The sequence below is a fragment of the Ptiloglossa arizonensis genome, chromosome 7 (genome assembly GCF_051014685.1).
Source record: "Ptiloglossa arizonensis isolate GNS036 chromosome 7, iyPtiAriz1_principal, whole genome shotgun sequence".
Lineage (NCBI taxonomy): Eukaryota > Metazoa > Arthropoda > Insecta > Hymenoptera > Colletidae > Ptiloglossa > Ptiloglossa arizonensis.
Window position 1 is genome coordinate 7,034,785 of NC_135054.1, and position 20,077 is coordinate 7,054,861.

General features: G+C 34.6%; 1 protein-coding gene across 1 annotated transcript in view; it reads left to right on the forward strand.

Annotated features, from left to right (window-relative positions):
• LOC143149541 (trehalase) overlaps positions 1–20,077 on the forward strand; it is a 59,904-nt gene that overhangs the window by 30,997 nt on the left and 8,830 nt on the right. Inside the window, exons 3-8 of the mRNA XM_076317033.1 lie at positions 3,336–3,637; positions 4,605–4,783; positions 9,095–9,276; positions 11,089–11,335; positions 15,634–15,874; positions 18,041–18,240. Of these exons, the coding sequence (XP_076173148.1) occupies positions 3,336–3,637; positions 4,605–4,783; positions 9,095–9,276; positions 11,089–11,335; positions 15,634–15,874; positions 18,041–18,240 (1,351 nt within the window). The remainder of the gene's footprint in view (positions 1–3,335; positions 3,638–4,604; positions 4,784–9,094; positions 9,277–11,088; positions 11,336–15,633; positions 15,875–18,040; positions 18,241–20,077) is intronic.

The following is a 20,077-nucleotide window of genomic DNA, read 5'->3' on the forward strand; positions in this document are numbered from 1 at the left end:
CATCCCAGTGACCTAGCAAAAAACTATATAACACTTATAAAAGGAAAACTGTATAAAAGGTTCTTTTATCCTAACGGCATCAGACTTCAACAGATGTTATCCACAGGGATAACTTCTACGCGTTAATTAACCAAATGATACTACAATTTACCGAATGTCTTTGCTGGACAAATTGTAAAGACTCTTGGAAGAAAAAAAAAAAGTCATTGTATATTGGAGGTGTAACCGTTCGTAATAATGAATAAGTAAATACTTTTGTTCTCAATATTCGTTAATCTATACACAGCCAGAACTGCATTGTCGCGTGTGGCTTGCAACAGTTAGGAGAGTCGTTTGGAAACATATTCTCGGAAAATAGTTCGGTCACTTTCACCTCGGTCCAGCTTATCCTTCTTCGTTCCACTTTAATCCAGACAATACACGTGAGAAGCAAAAGCCACGTGTAACCGCTCGAGATTCTATTCTTTACAGCTATATACATAAGCATATAGAATTTACGAATTTATAAATTTCCTATAAATTACGGTAATACATCGTTCAGATCTATTTCCATACGAAAGAGAGATTGGTTTTTATAAATATATCAATATTGATTAGACATTAAAAACCATGTGAGTAACGATTAAATAACGATTAAACGAATAAATTATTTAAACGTTTTTGGTCTCTGTGAGGCCTCCTTTAGGTAATCTCTACAATTACACACACGTGTGAGATTCATTTTTATTATCTTCTAAAGAATGTTTACGAATACCATTATCAGCAATTTAATCCCATTTGGGATTTCGTACTATGTAACAATATCCAATATACTTTATATAGTACAGTAATTGTATTTACGCAGTTTTTTCACTGCGAATATTCTAATGACTTGCAGGTTTAATATTGTACAATATTAATTTGCTCCTACGTTATACCATCTCAAGTGTTTTTAATTATAGAAATTATCTAAAGAGGGCTCTCATACCGACCGAAAATGTTCGTAAGTACTGTTCAAAAATCTCTTAATAAAATATTTCATTCGAAAGATATAATAATTGATAATATACAATAATTTTCGACATTTTCTACTTATCTTCGTTCTAAGGTAATATGCTTATACACGGTTTTTCTTGTATATTATTTATGAATTTCTCTGAAAAATTTAACATACTTCGAATTCGATGACTCGCAATGTTTACTCATAATTTGTGTAATCGTTTAAAAATATTCGATCAAAGAATATTTATAAGAATTCTTTTTGCTAAAAATGAAAAGAACTATATCCTGTTTTATGCTTTTGGAATTTGATTACAAATCGTTCTCAAATAGTTTAAATTATTTCTGAAAATAATTCTAAACTCGTAATTCATATAAATATTCCTTTTCCCGTAATTCTCTGGAAAGTTTAATATACTCTCGCATTACTCGTACGCAATTTCGGTAGCCATTAAAAATAATCCATCGTTTCGTTATCCCAGAGAATTCGTTTTACACGAAACGAAACATTCATGTTGCACCGTTTGGTGCTTTGAACACCTATTTCATTTGTTCTTAGCTCGGTTCAATTGATTTAATTGTGTTGAATAAACTTGCAACGTCGAGACGTAAAATCTTCCCGATTAAGACCGTTGAAATCGCTCCTCCTTTATTATATCATTTTGTTCCAGCGTAACGCAGGAAGTCAAACGGTATTCTCAGCCTCGCGAGCTGAAAACGGCTGCGATTTACGATCACGTTGAAACGAAGTCACGGTTTGCCAAGCTCGTTTTTAAACTGACTACAGCGATCGGTTGAAACTCCCTCGCGCTAAATCATTCGGTCCGTTAGGACGTTTATAGTTGCCGGTTTACGAGGCCCGGTTACGTTCACTTTCGTCCACCTTCCTCACGATGGATCGAGCTACGGTGCCGAACACACCACGATTCGATCTCGCAATAGGTATTGCTCGTAAATATCGAGGGTTATAGCGTCTAATAGAAGTTAAACCCGTATGACAACGAGGGAAGTTGTAACACGTACTCTATCTCGTGGGAGAAACATCGTCCCGATCGTTCCAAGTTGATTGCGTTGTTTTGCGGGTACCGAGTCGTTTCCGCGGTTACCTCGCGTTGTAATGCCTGCGTTGGTATAAAGTAACCATTGCTACGTCGAACGTCTCGTTCGGAACATACGACGGTATTCATCGCTTCGAATAAAACGTCGAATTCGGCTTGCGGTTTTACGAGCGTTGCAGAACCGATACGTGGGGGACGTAAAATCTTTCGTTCCATTTTAGGGCGTGTTAACAATCGTCGAACTCGATTATAAATGTCGGAGGTAGCTGGGTAATTCCGTGCCAACTCGGACACTGTTTGGGGCAACATTTCAAATTTCATTGCAATTTGGATATATCGCGGTATTTAGCAATGTTCACGTGTTTTTACTTAGGAACGAGTGATATACTTTTGAAATTTGAATTCAATATACTTGGAAAAAACAGTTTTATCGAGGTTCCCACCACCGAGGCAAGTTAATTTATTTTCTTCGTCAAGAGTGTTCCAAAGAATTTTAAACGATTTGAAAAATGTCGATTTTACAACCGTTTGAAAAATAGTGCTGATATTCAGTTCGATAAATTACAATCGTTTGGATTACGGATGTTTGTGCAAATATAACCTTTCGAAACACTCTGTTTTTTCCGATGTCCTGGAAAGGATCCATCGATTAACCATTGAGTTCATCGACCTAGGGACGGGTGATCTGAATACGGATATTTTTGACGTAAGTAGATAATTCCTTCAGCGAACGAAATAGTAGAGTGAATAAAGAAATAATCTCAAAGGTAATCGTATCAAAACTACAATTGCACGTCATACGATTTCATAGACAAATTTAAATTCATATGTAGTCGGTGAAGATCGATCGTCATTTGGGGAAAGTAACACAGAGTGAACATTCGCAGTCGTTCGTAAATGATGAAACAAAGGTTAATAGGTTGATACTTCGAAATTAAAAATCAATAATTATCAACATTTTTTTGACAATCCGAGTCACGTTCAAAACGAGCCAACGATTAGAACACATCCAACTTTCAGCCAAATCCGGTTGTTCCAAAAATTCTCCGATTTCGCACGAAATAATCCGGATGACAATGAAAAACGAGGGAGATTTGCGCAATTTCGTTTCGACGGATGGTACGAATCTCCAGTTATTTGTTTAAGCGTGTTCGCGATTAATTAATTGCCAAACTGATTTCCATTTACACTCTGGCAGCCTCGATATCCACCGTCAAGTGGTACAAGCCAAGCGTTCCTCGTTGTTTGATGCGTCGTAATTGATTAACTGACCAATCGGTTTTGTTTGTGCTTGGACAGCTTTTACAACATGATGAACGCAACAAATAACATGCCGAATCGAACGCAGCTGACGCGGTACATTAATGAAAATTTCGCGTCGTCGAACGAGCTACTGAACTGGACGCCATCGGATTGGAACGAGAACCCCACGATCTTGAAGCGGATCCATGACCCAAAGTACCGTGAATGGGCCAAAGATCTCGTCGCAATTTGGATGAAATTGGCGAGGAAGATGAACGACGACGTGGCAAAGTACCCTGAAAGACACAGCTTGATCTATGTGAAGAACGGTTTCATTATTCCTGGCGGTCGATTTAAAGGTAAACGATGTGCAGTTGAAAATTACAAGAATGTTTTAAAAATATTGAATCATCCTGATTAAATCGTTTCATTAAGGGTATCGAGAGTATCGTGCTTCGTTAAATCTCGAAAAAGAAAATCGAAGATTCACTTGCTCGTCGTTTCGACAGTTAAAGTAACGAAGTAATCGATAAAAGCATAATACATACATATAAGAATAATAACGTCTGAAAGAAGTTGTTTCGATCCGTTTTGATTCTAAGCCCAGGATCGAAACGTTTATAGATTATTATTATTATAATCATCAGCATCACCATTTGTCATTATTATTATTATTTTTATTGTTGTTGTTGGTGTTGTTACTGTCATCGTCGTCCTTGTTGTTGTTGTTGTTGTTCTTTTTCTTCTTATTATTATTATTATTTAATTGAATAGAAACTGGAACAAATTAATAACAACTTGTGTACGTTGACATAGAATAAGACGAACACGTGATTTTCATCTATCTACATCAAATGTAGTTAATCAACAAAATTGGTAACCATCTTGTGTTTGATATTCAACTATGTTATCAATGTTATAATATCGACCAATGTTTTTAAAAGTTTACAACTCTGAATTTTATTTTCATTGCAAGATATAAAAAGATGTTTAGCCATTGTTCTATTTTTAGAATTATTATAAAACACCGTGTTAAACAAGTATAATTTTCTAAATCTGTAAAACTGTTCCTATTAGCCAAAGAAAGGATAAGCCTTCGAAAATCTTTTACCGCGTTTTTAAACGATTAAATTGTACTTGATTAGTCTGTTTGGTACAGTATGAAAGGAAATATTACTAACATTCCAATTATAATTATTTATTATAACAACGAAATAGAATAAAACACTGTGTATAAATTATTCTTGCATAAGTCCTATTTCTTTCGCATCAATCTATAAAGACATTTCTCACGAAGACATTTCAATATTTGTTTGCTTCCCACAGAATTTTACTACTGGGACAGTTATTGGGTGATTGAAGGCCTGTTATTATCCGACATGCATCAAACTGCCAAAGGAATGATAGACAATTTTCTATACATGGTGGAGAGATATGGATTCATACCCAACGGTGGTAGAATTTATTACCTCATGAGGAGCCAACCACCCCTATTGCATCTTATGGTACGTCATATTTTCCTATATTAATATTCTAGTCATCTATTTCCACGGTTATTTACACGTTGAACCTGGAGCATATTTAATACACTAAATTCACACTTTCAATATCGGTTTAAAATTCGTAAATGGAAAAAGAATTTTATCCGAAATACTTAAATAATTATTTTCGCAAGGAAACATTTTACATATTTATGTAACAAATAATTTAGAAAACGATCAATTCCATTTGATATATCTCGACGATTATGTCGTTATTTATGCTTCAGAAGAAAGTATTTTTTCTAAAGACTCGCTTCTAGTTTCAGTTTGAAAAATGATATTCACGATTTACTTCGCAAAATAAATGATCACAAACTCGACGATAAACGAGAAACAGTTGGACAATTGAACAAAGTTACGTTGACAAGATCGAACATGAATTCTCAAATAGTCGTGTTACTACGAATTCCGTTTATTATACGCGTCTCTAGAAATTCAACAAATCGATTCAAAATGTATTTCAATCGAGTTTAGAGCCCCTTAACCACGATACGAAATTACTTAGCGTGTTCCTTGAAATTTCAACGAGTTTACAGCGGTACATTTACGTGTACTGAACCCGCTTTTCGAGAAACGAAATAAGAATTTTAAGCTCCGTGCGAACTTAAATTTCCAACGTAACTTACCTAGCTAAAGTTTTCGCGTTTCCCTTTCTACGGAGTTGGAAGGGCCAGTGCTCCAAGACTTCCACTCGATTGAGTTTGCGACCCAATAGCTGCGAAATGTCTGTAATTTCAAACAGAAATCGATGTATCCAGCTCGATCGGAGTACGTGGTTAACATGATTCTGTACCAGGAAAGCCCTCGAGGAGAAACGTATCCATAACATATTTGGAAACAAGGATCGTTTCCATTTAAATACCAAAAATTAAAATAAACGAATAGTTTAAATAATACGCATAGAACCTCGATGACAATATGTGGAATTATCGAGATTCACGTAATAATCAAGGTAACCAAAGTGATAAGAAATCCTATTTATAAAGTATATCTTCGCTAAATACCTAGGATCACTAGGTTCTACTGTATTTACTATACAAATGTAATAAGACAGTAGTATATTCAATTCTTTTTTAGTTACTGATGCTAAATTGCACGCGACATTATCAATAAATTGCTCTAAAGAATTAAGACATCTATTATAATAAATATAATCTGAAGAAGCATAGTTTATTTAATATAATCATTTTGCGCTCTAATTAATGCCCTTCTCAATGTACAAAATTGATCGACTGTAGATATAGATACACAAGTAGTTAAATTTTACAAGAAGGGTATATTGTAAATATACCAATCGATAAGATATTAACAATCGATAATACTTTGAAGAAAAGTGATAAAATGATAATATAAAATGGGAAAACATTGAAATGTCAAATCAAAGTAATAAAATAAATTGTGACGCATACAATTTAATTGTTCATAGCGATAAATGTCTGTTCTTCTTGACCAGAAATGGAAGGAGAAATATCAAATAAATGAAACAAAATGAATTGTAAATATAAGTAAAAGTATAAAGAGATGAAAGAAGGAATAAATGAACAATGATCATGTATTAATTATATGAGCTTCATATTCTGTATTATTTATGTATGCATTTAATATTATTGAATTGGTAATGAAAATAACATTGGTTTCCTGAACGCTTATTTGATTTAGGCAATATATTAACTAAATGTATTTAATTAATAGAATAATTAATATTGAATGAAAGAGGAATGTAGGTTAATACAATCGGCTTAATTTCCGGTGCAAAAATCTCTTATTTTCATTTATATCACTTACGCCTTATTGTGTGTTTTATTTCTTGAGAATTTCTTTTGTTTGCACTTTCTTAAAGATCGAGATTTAAAAAGTTCCTCATTAAAGCAGTAAGTTAAACTTAAAATAAGCAAAAGTGTAAGGAAACTCTTTTTGAATTGATATTTTTTAAACCGGATCCACGATGTGTTCGTTCCTGATTTTTCATTTCCAATTACTGAGTAGAGCACAATCATGACTGTCAAATACAATGATACTTTCAATAACACTGGGATCTAATTTTTAATAACTCGTGTATTATTCGAGCAAATTTCGCGCAATAATTCATGCAATGCCTGCATAAATGTATGAATAAACATGAAAAGTTTCGGTATAATAAATTGTATATTATTCTTCAAGGAAATTCCCAAAATTGTCGTTTTTTCGACCCGAGATATATGGAAACTAAATAATAATAAATGAATACATGAACTTAAAGTAAATAAATAAACATATGCAAAAAATTAATAAAAAGAAACAAATCTTCGATCGTGAAAAGGATAAAATAAATGAAACAAAATATCGAGCTGGGTGAAATAAGCGTTTGTACCTTGCGAAGATTAATGGAAACAAATCAAAATATTAGATGTTATCGTGTGAGTCCAAAGTACCACGGAAATTGTTCTGTAGAAACTCTTTGCACGTACGTAAGAAAAGTACATTTCGCGAGCATGCGAAAATCTCTACGTAGTCCCAGAATGCTCCAGAGACCTTCGTGAATACACATACCCGCTGCTACCTCTTTGACAAATCCAAGAATAATCTCAAGCCCGTCCGCGACTCGGCTGCCTTCCCGCCGTAAATCGCGTTTCAAAAGTTTCCTCTTCTGTATACCTTCGTCGAGTCGTGAGATGATCGAGATAAAGGAAAGATTCTGAACAAATCTTCCAGAGAAACTGTCATTCTTTGGCCGTACTACGACCATGGAAAACGAATCCATAATTTCATTCAATTCATTGAATGGTTCTAATATTAACACTTGCACAGCAGAGATGGGGCAGAATTTTGTTCAGTTACCAGATACCGAATATAAACTTTGTATAGCCATTTATTCGCAACGTTTATTCAATTGACAGTTCGCCAGGAAAGCTTTTATTCCTTGAATGTGAAAAATAATTTGATTGTATACTACAGACTATGATTCTCATTAGAGAAGTAACGTATCAAGAATTGCTTATTTTTTTATTTCTTATTCGAAATTATTATGTAGATAAAAATTATGTCCATGGCTGTTGTATAGCAGTCGGTGAATCTGTTTGATTTTATGAATTAGACTTTTTTTCATTGTTCCTGTTCTTTAAGGAATATAACTAAATTGTCATGTTGGAAAATAAGATTTTCTTTATAATTTATCTTTGAGCTCGATAATTATTTTTTTATTCCAATTTATTAACGTACTAAACATTTATTCTTCGGAGAATAAAATAAAAAGGAGGGTAATTAAAAGATATTCATTTTGTTCGATGAACAAAATTTAGACAATATCTAGCGGTGACGCTACCGCTCGATCGTAATTTTTTGCAAAATAATGCTTTCTAATAAACTGGCTGCGACATAAACTTAAGAATTTCATTTTTAACACAAAATTTCTCGTTTTTTTTTTTTACGTAGAATGAAAACACACGAAAAGGAGGAAAAATCACGATCGATAGACAGAAAAAGGGGATCTACTGTCAATATTTAGTCAATTTGTTGTCATTCATTAGATTTCAAGCAATCTTGACAATCAGTTCGAAAAACACGGTTTCAAGGTAAACGCGTTCAAACTTGCTAGACGATGCTCTTGAAGAATAAAACAGTGCTCTTGAAAATATTCTATATCTTCGTTACTTTCTCGATTTCATTTTTACAAAATGAAACATTAAGAATTCATTTCTCAATAATTAAATCTTGTAACAATTTTTTGAATTTTAAAAATAATCTTCCAGAATTTTGAATTTTCAAACACTGTTGAAGTTAACATCACTGAGACCAAGGTATCGCACCCACTGCGAATAAGATCAACGCCATTTTCTTTATTCGCGGTTAATTGAAATATAAACAATTTCCTTTTAAAGTTTACCGTACGTTTCCTTTGTCATAAAAGAATTCACATCGATCGAGCTTTTAATATTATTATAAAAAGTTCGTAAAGATATCCTCTGTTTCGTCAAGGTGGCGTAATCGCTCGAGATGAAACGAAAGAGTTCCGAGTTATCGAAGAACAGAATTGTTCGCTCGCAATTGTACGTATTGAAACTTTTGTCTCGTATTTCTCTGGGAAAGTTCTATGTACGAGCGCCTACTCGCGAATGCAACGAGCCCTTTAATGTGTTTTCAGTAAGGATATTCGGTCGCATTCCGACTGTGGTCCAGCTGTTTGTATATTTCGAGGGTATTGGAGTTTCGGGCAACGATCGAGAATATCGTCGAAGTTTCCAGGGTAGTACACTGAGCTCGATGTTCAATCTCTTTGTCTCTCTGTGTTCTTCTTAGGTCTCGAACTACTTGAATTACACGGCCGACTACGATTACCTTCGTACTATTATACCGCTGTTGGAAAAGGAGTTTGGTTTCTGGCAGTCTGAGAAGATGATCGACGTGCAGAAAGACGGGAAGTCGTATAAAATGGGACATTACATTGTTGATAGTCCAAGGCCTCGACCTGAAAGTTACAGGTAATATTTAATTTAAATTAGGTATTAAGGAAAATAGTCCGAGAATTCGAAAAGTACACTAAGCTGAATGAAAACTGTTTTGTCAGTGTATCGTAGATCGAAAGAAATGTTGAGTACCTTTTCAGTTAACTTTTTTTATATCGTAGAAAGAGACAATTTTGATTTTTATCTGTATATTGATGCTAGTGATGAAAATTTAAGTGTGGTTTCACGTTATCGATACGTTTCTGATTGAAACTGATACTCTTGTATCAAACCATTCTGAGATATGTCTTCAAACGGTTTGAGGTTTACCGAGACACGCAACTATCGTATTAATCGCATCGAGTTCAGTATCTATTTATTTGCTTGTATAATTATACAATATATTTGAAATAAAAGAAAAGATGGTAGCGCTTGTCAATCGGTCTGAATATCGAACACAATTGGTAACTTTTTCAAGTTAAAATCTGATTAATTGTCCATAGTCAATAGTGATGAATTAAGGAAAGAAAATAAATTTAACAAATCCATCGGTAACTAATGATTGCATTGAAATAATAATTTACAAATGAAAATTAATTATTATGATATATTTCCATTTGATTACTACTTTGTATTAGTGCTTGATTTTCCGAATAAAGATACATTGGTAGATTGAACGATAGACCAATTACATCGTTACCTCGTTGAAGCCTCCGTCATTTTTTATGTTTAAATAGAATCGATACTATTATACAAGAAGTATCAATAGCAACTTATCTCGATACTTGATTTATATTAAGGAAATTCGTAATATATATGGAGCAACTAGAGCAAAACTGAAATTACAAGTAATCTAAAAATACTCGAAGTCAATGAAAACACCAAAGTTGCCCTATGGATAATATGTATTGTGTTACAGATAGAAACAGTGCAGCTTGCCAAATATTTCAGAAAATTTATTACCACAGTTACACGCTCTGTACAATTTTTATGCTTCGCATACTTTTCAGAACCGTATCAGTTATGAGTTTTATCATTTGAAAGGTCATTCCTATTAAACTTAAAATGTCTATATCGCTCAAATATACCTGAGTGTACCCGAGATTTATCCATTAAATACGAACATCTCATTACTACTAAACGGAATTTCATATCAATGATCGAGAACCACTTTAACTAAAAAAATTTGTTTAATCAATGAAACATATTTCACTTTAGTTGCACTCCTGCCTACAAATGACTTTTAGACCTAGTCAAAAATCATCGAATCGACTAACAATGTGTTATCCTCCACTTGGACAACTAATTTCAATTGATTTCAATTATACGAAATTGTAACGTATAATTGATCAATCGTAGAAGACATCGAGGTAATTCCTCTGACAATGAGTGAAATCAACTTCGAGTACAGCGAGTGATCCTCGCAAATTGGATCCGCCCCTGATAAGTTATCCGGTGATTACTGGACTACACAGTGAAACATGTCTGGGAATTGTTAAACTGACAGATTTGTTTGTATATTCGGAATAGTAATGAATTGTGAAACCTGTTGCGTTATTCTCACTCGTGTTAACCGGATTGTCTTTATCTTTGATGCACAGGTATCTGTCCTCTAATTTTCATAATTTTTAAACAAAAGATGAACTTCCACGAATCCACGTATACGTTAATTTCGTGCAAACAAACCTGTGAGTCACTGTACGCGTTAGAGCTAGTGTCTGAGAGTGTAATCGTTAGAGCGAGTTTGCTACGATTGTACGAATAAGAAAAGTGTGCAGATGGAGTGAAAATACTCAATAGACGTGAACGAGAATTTCAAGTCGTCGACACGTTTCTTTTTCATTTCAGGGAGGACTACGAGTTAGCGCAACAACTACCCGAGGGATCGCAGGACTTCTTTTACAACAATATAAAAGCTGGCGCCGAAAGTGGCTGGGACTTCTCCAACAGGTGGTACATGAGAAGTAACGAAAACGACATGCTCAGTTTACGAAACATCTCTACGCAGCATGTTATACCTGTCGACCTTAATGCGATTTTACAGCAAAATGCACGGCTTCTCAGCGAATTTCACACGATTCTCGGAAACAGTGCGGTAAGCATTTAGCACCAGACTAGCTTCGTTCAAATTCTATCCGTAAACTTGTTGCGCGCAGCATACTCCAATACCCGTCTGGTTATGGGGAGATCGGACGATAGTAGTAACCGGGTTAATAAAGGAGTCGGTGGAAGGAACTGATTGGTTCAATCAATTTAGGAATTCAGATTGGATTTCAGATACTACAGAAACGTAACTTCGTTCAGTTTATCAAGAAAATAGAGGCTGGGGCGATGAAATCTTCCCAGATGCATGATTCGATGTCGTAAATAGTACGGGCATTGGATGAAAATAGATATGATAATTGAGAAGAGTGGATGAGTAGTGGAAAGAACGCGCGCGAGAATACGAAATAGAAGTATTAGATGAAAAGTAACTTTTACGATAATGCTTCGGGTGTAAAGAATTTTTGGAAAATTTGAGCGGGAAAGGATTAAGAAATGTCATATGACGATTTAAAATAATAATTCATTCATTTCTCGGAACGATAAATGAACCACATCGAACTATTTTGCTATGTTAATATAAAATTAATTTTTAAGTAAGCAGAAATATTTACTCGACACTTAGAAGGAACCTCCGTAAATACTACTTGAATGTTTATGGAACTTTCCAGATTTTTAACACAGCTGAAGAGAAGGGATGCACATTTATTTAGCTACGATAACTATAGTTTAAAAAATGAAACTAACCTCTAAAGTTTCAGCCTTCTGATGCTTAACTTCAAAACTGTTGTAGGTACGGTTAAATTTTTTAAACAACGGTTCTTTTCTCTACGGTCTTTCGACGGGAAATAATATTGTGCAGACATCAATGAGATAAATATAATAAGAAAATCAAGAAATTACATGTACTATAAATTATTTATACACGTTCACGTTACGTGTCTAGCAATAAGACTACCATTTATCGTGTAAAGCTTGATACAGTGATCCCTCGATAAATCGCGGCATTTTCCCTCTATAAAGCGTATCGAATCATCCTCACCACAGTTTACGTTTTTCGGCTCGAGTAACTCGAATATTCGACAACTGAAAACTTTAAAATCTGACAGAATTTCAAAACAATGATATGAATGATTCTAATTCTATGATCACGAGAGTTTTGCCACTGGATCGGCCAGTTTCTCGCAATAAAAATAAGACCAAACACGACCATATTCGGACAGTTTTTATTTATACGTAGTTAAAAATTATTCGGAAATTATTCGCATAACGTATAAATAAAAATAGTCCGAATACGGTCTAATGTGATCTTATTTTTACCGGGGGAATCTCGCCGATCGATTGATAATACTTTCGTGAAGATATAATCGAAAATATAAAATTTGTTAGTTTACACTAACGTTGTCCTACCGTTACGAGCAGTCGCATCGCTTTGAAGCTTGGTTATCAAGCGCTTGTAATACGAGCCACGCTTGCTAGTGCACTCACTCTTAGTTTATTCTGTTCACCCTACTCGTTCAACGTTTCGCACGTGACTGAGTCTCAGCACGAGATACAGAAGGTCAATTCCAGGAACAAATTCGCTACTGTCCCTCCTAAAATAGACACGCGGACACAACAATGTTCCTTTTATCAAGGTGTTCCTGTACAAACTTGGCAACAATCGCTGAGATACAGAAACCAATTCGATACAAGTTGTCGGCCACACAGCAAAATCACCCAAATTTCTTGAGGTAAATTCGAAATGTGTTACTCGAATCCTTATACAGTGCTGCAACAATCGCTCGGACACAAATTGCTAACATGGTTGATCACTTGTATCCGAAGAAGTGAATATCACATGTTGCTTATATCCAGGTTTCCCGTTTCAAATAGAAAACATTTCTCAGTTTTTATACGGTTTTTATTTCCAATATTTAAAAAACAATACTACAATATCTTGTGTAACCCAGTTAATTGGTTTTCAGATAGACACGTTGGTATTGTTCCATTCAATGCAGACTTTTTATTTATTTCATTAAAGTTACGCATTTAATTGCACTGTATTAACTACCGAGGATCAATTGTGGGTCCAAAAGATAGTGTTTAGGATACGTATAGATTTTTGTAAAATGTATAAACCACGGTATACTAAAGTACATACTGATCAAAATCGTTTTATGCAACGTCGAGTTTCGAGTTTCGATAGTTGATGGTCAGTTGCACAATTGGGTCATGTTTGGCGCCTAAAAACAAAGCAATTCCTAGGAGATCGTGGTCGTCACAGGAATTGTTTGCCAAAACTTCGATCTCTTGGGGAAACATATATAGTACGATATCGGTTAACCGAAATGTCAATTGTGAGAAAGTCTGTTATCGTAAAGACTCGTTATCGGAAAGAACGAATCTAATATCGTGAGTTTGAAATTGTACGCTTGCTTGTCGATTTTTCGAGATACATTATGCCCACTCATCGATCGATCGAGTTCCTTACAAGTATTGATAGTCTGTACTTGTATGACGTACGAAATAAACGATAAAATGAATAGAGTAATGATATTATTAATAATGTGTTATTAATAAGTATATACAATATGTATATCGACACTCTCTTCGATATATACGACAATACAAATAAGATGTATAAGTCTAAAGAGTCTACAAATAAGATACATAAACACAGAGAAAAGCAGACAGTGTGATAATATTTGTACTTAACACTTTGACACTTGGCTTCATCTAAAGACGATTAATTCTTATATTATTTTCTCAGTCTTTATTGGAAATACATTTTTACACGTAATAGATAAGAATCGTTTAAAGAAATTCTCGTTTAAAAAATCGTTTGAAAAACTTCCATGTTGTTCTATTACAAATTTTCTATTTTTATTTCGGTGAATCAATTATCAGAAAATTCTTTTATAGAAATTTAGTTTACCTACTTTTCTCAATATTCGAAATTCTACCGTGAAGGGGAACAAAAGCCGGGTCAACACGAAACGAAAACGCTGTCGACACATCCATGGCTGCTAAACTGACAAATTTGATCTGGATACAACTTTGTAGGCAACATGTTGTCGGATAGAACATGTTGCACCATAAAAAGATGTTGCCAACCCGCTGAATATAGTACATGTATTCGGCTATTGTTGCCCGGTCCATATGTACATTAACGCAAATTACTCATTCTATATTTTCATTATCAATATTTGTACATTATCGATACAAAATAAAGATAGCTGCAGATTTTTTATTCAGTTAGACACAAACAACGTGTTACTTTCTGTAGAAACTCGTAAAGAATTTGAAAAACTTCCTCGTATCTCCAATAGTCTTGAAATTAGACTGAAATTGTTGTGGAGTAGTTTCATTTTTTGAATTTCGATTTTCATAGTTAAAAAATAAAGTACACACCCTTTGTTTCTTATTACATTATAAACGTGTAAAGTTTCGTGTAATTTGGGGTCTCTCCACGGTTGATTATTGTCAATGCAAAGTCGTGGCTGCCCATCGAAGATTAGTTTCCTCGATTCTCTTTTTTAACATAGAATTTTATTTCACTTCAACGCGAGTCGTGTTACGAACATAAATTTTCAATCACGTCGACTTGAATGACGGTATAATGAACCTGTTTCAAACTCAAAATACAACTCACCAGTTCGGTATCGGTGATTTCGTTAAACTCAAATATTCTGGTTTATTGAAAACGTTAACAAAGAGACGTTGCCCCAATGAGATTACCAGAATTCTGTTCAGAATAAAATTTCACAACGCTAAAGCGCGAAAGTGCGCCAATTTCAGTCTCGTTTGCGCTTCGCGCTCGGTACCTCTTTAATTCAACCTTTCTGGTGCATGTATAAACGATGTCCCTTTACTCGGAATAAATGAGGGTACGCGGGCACGTACAACAAATCGAAACGATAAAAAATAAGCCCCCCAGCTTCTCCGCCTTGGGAGAAGCCATTATCCCTAACGGTAGTGATTTTATAAACATTTCTTTGTACTCTTTGTCTTTTGTAAATTTCTCTCTGAAAAAAAAAAAACAAAACGAAAGTTTATCGATGATTTCAATTTCATTATCTTTAAAATTAAGATTTCTTAAATCGCGGATCCGCTTTGCACCCGAAAGATGACAAAAAGTGGTAAATAATTACGAGAAATGTTTCGATTGCGAAATATTATATTAAATATATAATAAAGAAAATTGGTTCAAAACCAATGGAAACGTTTGCATACCCTTACTAATTTCGTTTACAGTAACCTCGTATACGTGCAACAGAACTTATGAAAGTATTTAGGTTGAATACATTCCCTTGGAAGAGTACGAGTATCTCGTTATACTGCAACGACTCGGGTTTCGTTGTTTTCCAGAAATCTCAGTATTACGCGAAGATAGCAGCACAGCTTCAGCTTGGAATCGACAATGTGCTGTGGAACGAAGAGGAAGGTATATGGTTCGACTACGATGCGAAGAATAATCGACCCAGAAGTACATTTTACCCGTCGAACCTTGCGCCACTGTATACCAGAAGTTACAATCGACAGCAGAACGAGCAGTACGCGTTGTCTGCCGTGAAATACCTCAAATCGCAAGGCATCGATTATTTCTTCGGTGAGTATCTCATAATCGAAACATAGCAGCTAATTACAGGAACAGAGATTCACGCGAAGAAGCATCGCGGTTCTAGTCGTTTCGCATTTTAATTTTCTCGCCGAGGCGCAGCAACCATTTTCCTTCATCCAGCATCTCGATTCAATTTAAACTTTCGTCAGCCGTGGAGTCGAAGAAATCTTTACCTTTTAAAGTTATTCCCATAAGAATGAAATCGAATGGAATCCAGATAAGAGACAAATGTTCACCCCTCGATTTCTGTGGCTGCTCGAAAGAGGAGCGTTCATCTCTTACGGAAAATATACTTATCTATTGTTAAATGCCATTCCAGTTGGCCACCTGAATATCTACTTCTGATCAATATATTGTCGACGAACTGATTCGTTATCGAAACGTGAGGTACACTGGTTTTAAATACGATTCGAAATTCAAAGCTGAAACGAAGGATCATCTATCGTGAATTGTTTCAATGCACGAAGCTTCCAGCGAGAAAATTAATTTTCAGTACACTGCAAAAAACTCTCTTGAATATATTCTTTTGGAACCGTGAAAGTCGATGCAGAAAGTATTTTCTACCTTCAGTTTCTTTTCAATTGAAATACATACCCTATGCGCTTGTTAGAAATGTTAGAAAGTGCTAAAATTTTATTATTGCAGTTACATTTTAAATAAGAAGAACCGCTTATATTGAATATGCGTACTGAGTTATTAATTTTCACACATAATACGAGAGTATTTCCACTTCGAGGATGTTGATTATATTGAACATCAGTAGTATAAAGATAATGAACCGAACAAACCATTTGAAGAATTAAACATTTTTATTTTTTTTTTGTAACTGTACGAGTATACTCTATAAAAAAGGAAAACTGTATTGGCTTACTTTTAATCGTTACTCTTACGAAGTTCTATTTTGCGTACGATTACTCACACGTAGGGTATGGAAAATGAAACCCTCACTATCGTGAGAAACGAGATTTGTAACCTTAATAAAACTCGGCAATTGAATGGTAATTGCTTTAATGCGATCTATTAATAAACGCGTTCCTTGACAGACAAGGGCAAGTGCGCTCTTGACGATGCATTTTGTTAGACATTGATATCGCAATTGGTTTCTGAGATATAAAGCTTCCAAGTGGAGCGTTTAAAGTGTACGGGGTTGATAATGGCGGCTAAAATTCCGGGAAGCGTTGCGACCTAGTTTTCTCGCAGAAATACGCACATTGCAGCTAGTAGCAGTAGTAGTGGTAGTTGCAAAAAAACGCTGACTCAGCTTCCGTCACTGACCATCGCACAGGTGCTAAGCGTGGGGTAGGTCATCCAAGCTGAGCGGGCTGGTGAGAAAGTGGATAGGGAAATAGTAAAAGATTATGCATCGGTTTAAACGGTAATATCTTACGAATGGAAAGCCATAACGACGCGGAATAAAAATTGGTTCAACCAGGAGAATCTCTTCGGATGTCTCAACTTTCGTGGAAAGAAGCTTAAATATTTTTATATTCCAACCGTGTGAAGTTTCGATACCTATGATACGCGCTGTCGCGGTGTACTTAAATAGCTATTATACGAAATTTGGGTTCCATTCGTGTAAATATTATTTACAGCAATCCCGTTGATATTCCAGATGATAATAATTTTACAAGATTTTCTTTCATTTTGTCAATTACGTAGAAAATAACTTTATATTCATAGAAATTTGATTTCCATCGTTATAGTAATTAATTGATGTTTGTATTTAGTGTACCCTTAAAGAGAATCTGAGATGTCGATTGACACATTGTACGATATAATTTGGATATTTGTTATGGATAATCTAAATAAATGAAAAATTGCAAAATGCAATTTTGTTTCATTGTTTAGGTTTAAAAGATATTCTGTTACATTTACATTGGTATGATAATATATTCGAAAATTTATGTTCTTCTTTCAACGTTAAGTAATTTTAGCAGTTTACGACAATAATGTGTTTATTATCCAAGAATTTAATGAGTCGTTTGCCGTGTTTAGTTACACAGAAATCAGAAACGATTCTCCAATTGTTCGCAAAGCATTGTAAGAGCATTTACCACTGTGTTGTCAGCCTTAATATAGCCATATCGCAATTGACTATGTTAATCGTAGCCATTTTATTTAATTCCACCGGGTGTTTATACTTTCTCTTCGTAGGTGGTACACCCACGTCCTTAAATCACACGGGAGAACAATGGGATTTTCCGAACGCATGGCCACCATTGCAGTCAATTATTGTTATGGGTCTTTACTGGACTGACGTGGAAGAAGCAATAGATTTCGCCCAAGAATTAGCAAATCGATGGCTCCATTCTAATTATGCTGGGTACGCTGATACCGGAGAAATGTATGAAAAGGTAAGTTTTATAAACGAAGATATAGATAATCTATCGATATATATTTTATTTACAATTGTTTTCCTAAAGAGAACTCGAAAAATTCATAGTGAATTCTGAAAAATTGCCAAAGTTATGGTACCTTGAACCGAACTCCCGCTACACGCTAACACAGTGCACCGAACTTTAAAGCCATTTTTATTGAACCAACAATTTTCATACCGTGGTGTAATATCTTTTGAAAAATGAACCGATTGACGTGAAATGTTACACGCAGATAAAGTGCACGTTCTTCTATTATATATACATAAATAAGCTCAATATTACTAAAACTTGTTTTTATATCGCTTGAGAAAGTCATAAAATTCAATGCAAAACTCGAATTATTTTTAAGTTACTGTGATACTTTTAAGTATCCTTATTTTTTAATTCATTTTAATACGAACAAAAAACCTCTTTGATTGATTTGTTTCTGATGACTAGGACGAGTGTTGTCGTGTCAACAACGAAGACAAATTTTGTTTACACATCGTGTTTGACGATGTACAGCTCAAACAAAATCGTTCATTTGTACTTGAAAAAATTCCTGGAGCTAGTCGAAACATATGTAACTATACGTACAAAATTAAAAATCGATGTGTGTAATAATTTTCTCCGAAATATAATTTCAAATATCATTCTGTTCTTAGAGTCGAAAACTAGACAGATCTTAAAGGAGAACAAGTTAAATGTTACGCGAATATTGCATGCTATTTTTAGTTTCCATGAACTATTTCTGAAATTGTTGTAACCCAATTTTTTATACCACTAGAGAGACAAGTGCCTTACGTAAACATTATCTCTGCTGCTCTATCGAAAGGGAAACCTGAGAAACTGTTTAAGATCGTAAAAGGGTTCTTTCACCGGATACCAGATGATGTCCACCTCTTTTGTAGGGAAGGTAGAAGAGAAAGCAGAACTGAAAGCTTTCGGGGAAACACATCTAACGTAAGCCTCTCGGTAATTCATCGTGTACTGTATTGATCTTCCACTTTGATACAATACAAAAATAATTTCTTTTCTTGTCTCGATGAACATGAATATAACGAAACATAATCGAAGAGATGTGACATTAGGAGTTTAATACTCTGAAAAAAGTAACGCATGTGAGAACAATATTCGAGGTGTATCGAATTTAGTGTTCAGAGAATCCCAAATAGAATCTGTATCCCCTTCGAAACTAATATTTTTATTCTTGGAACGTGGATCCTCGAAACATTTCTCTTTTGCCCAAGGATTTCGTTCGTTTATTGAGCAAATATCTTCTTTCGATAGAGAAAATTCTTCCAAACTCTTTGTACGCAGCCATTGTTACCCCAATCTCCGGTTTCTACATTTTTAAATCATATTCCCCGATTTATAGATTTTAAACAGGAATTTATCAGCAGAGAGAGTTATAATTTGGAAAATATTTACACGAAAGCTATTAAAGGAATATTGATTTTAGAGGAAGAGTTCTTTCACGAATGAATAGACATGTTTAACTGGTTCAATTTTACTCTAAAGTAAAATATAACTTCGTGCATACCTCAAGCTTATCCTACGGCGCAGTAGAAAGAGAGGTCATAGAAGCCGAAGATTTCGATTTGATATTCTTTCTAGTAGCGTTAAAAATTTCGCGCGTAATTCAAGATCTAAAAATCCTTCGACATCCATAAAAATTAAATTTCGGGCCAACGTATACTAGTAGAATTGTACAAAATATAATTTCAAAGAAACAAAGCAGTATAGATCAATATTGATTCTAGTATTTGCAGGCACAAGTAGTTTTATTGTCAATAAATATTAATACAATAATAAAGAGCTCAATTTTAAAGAA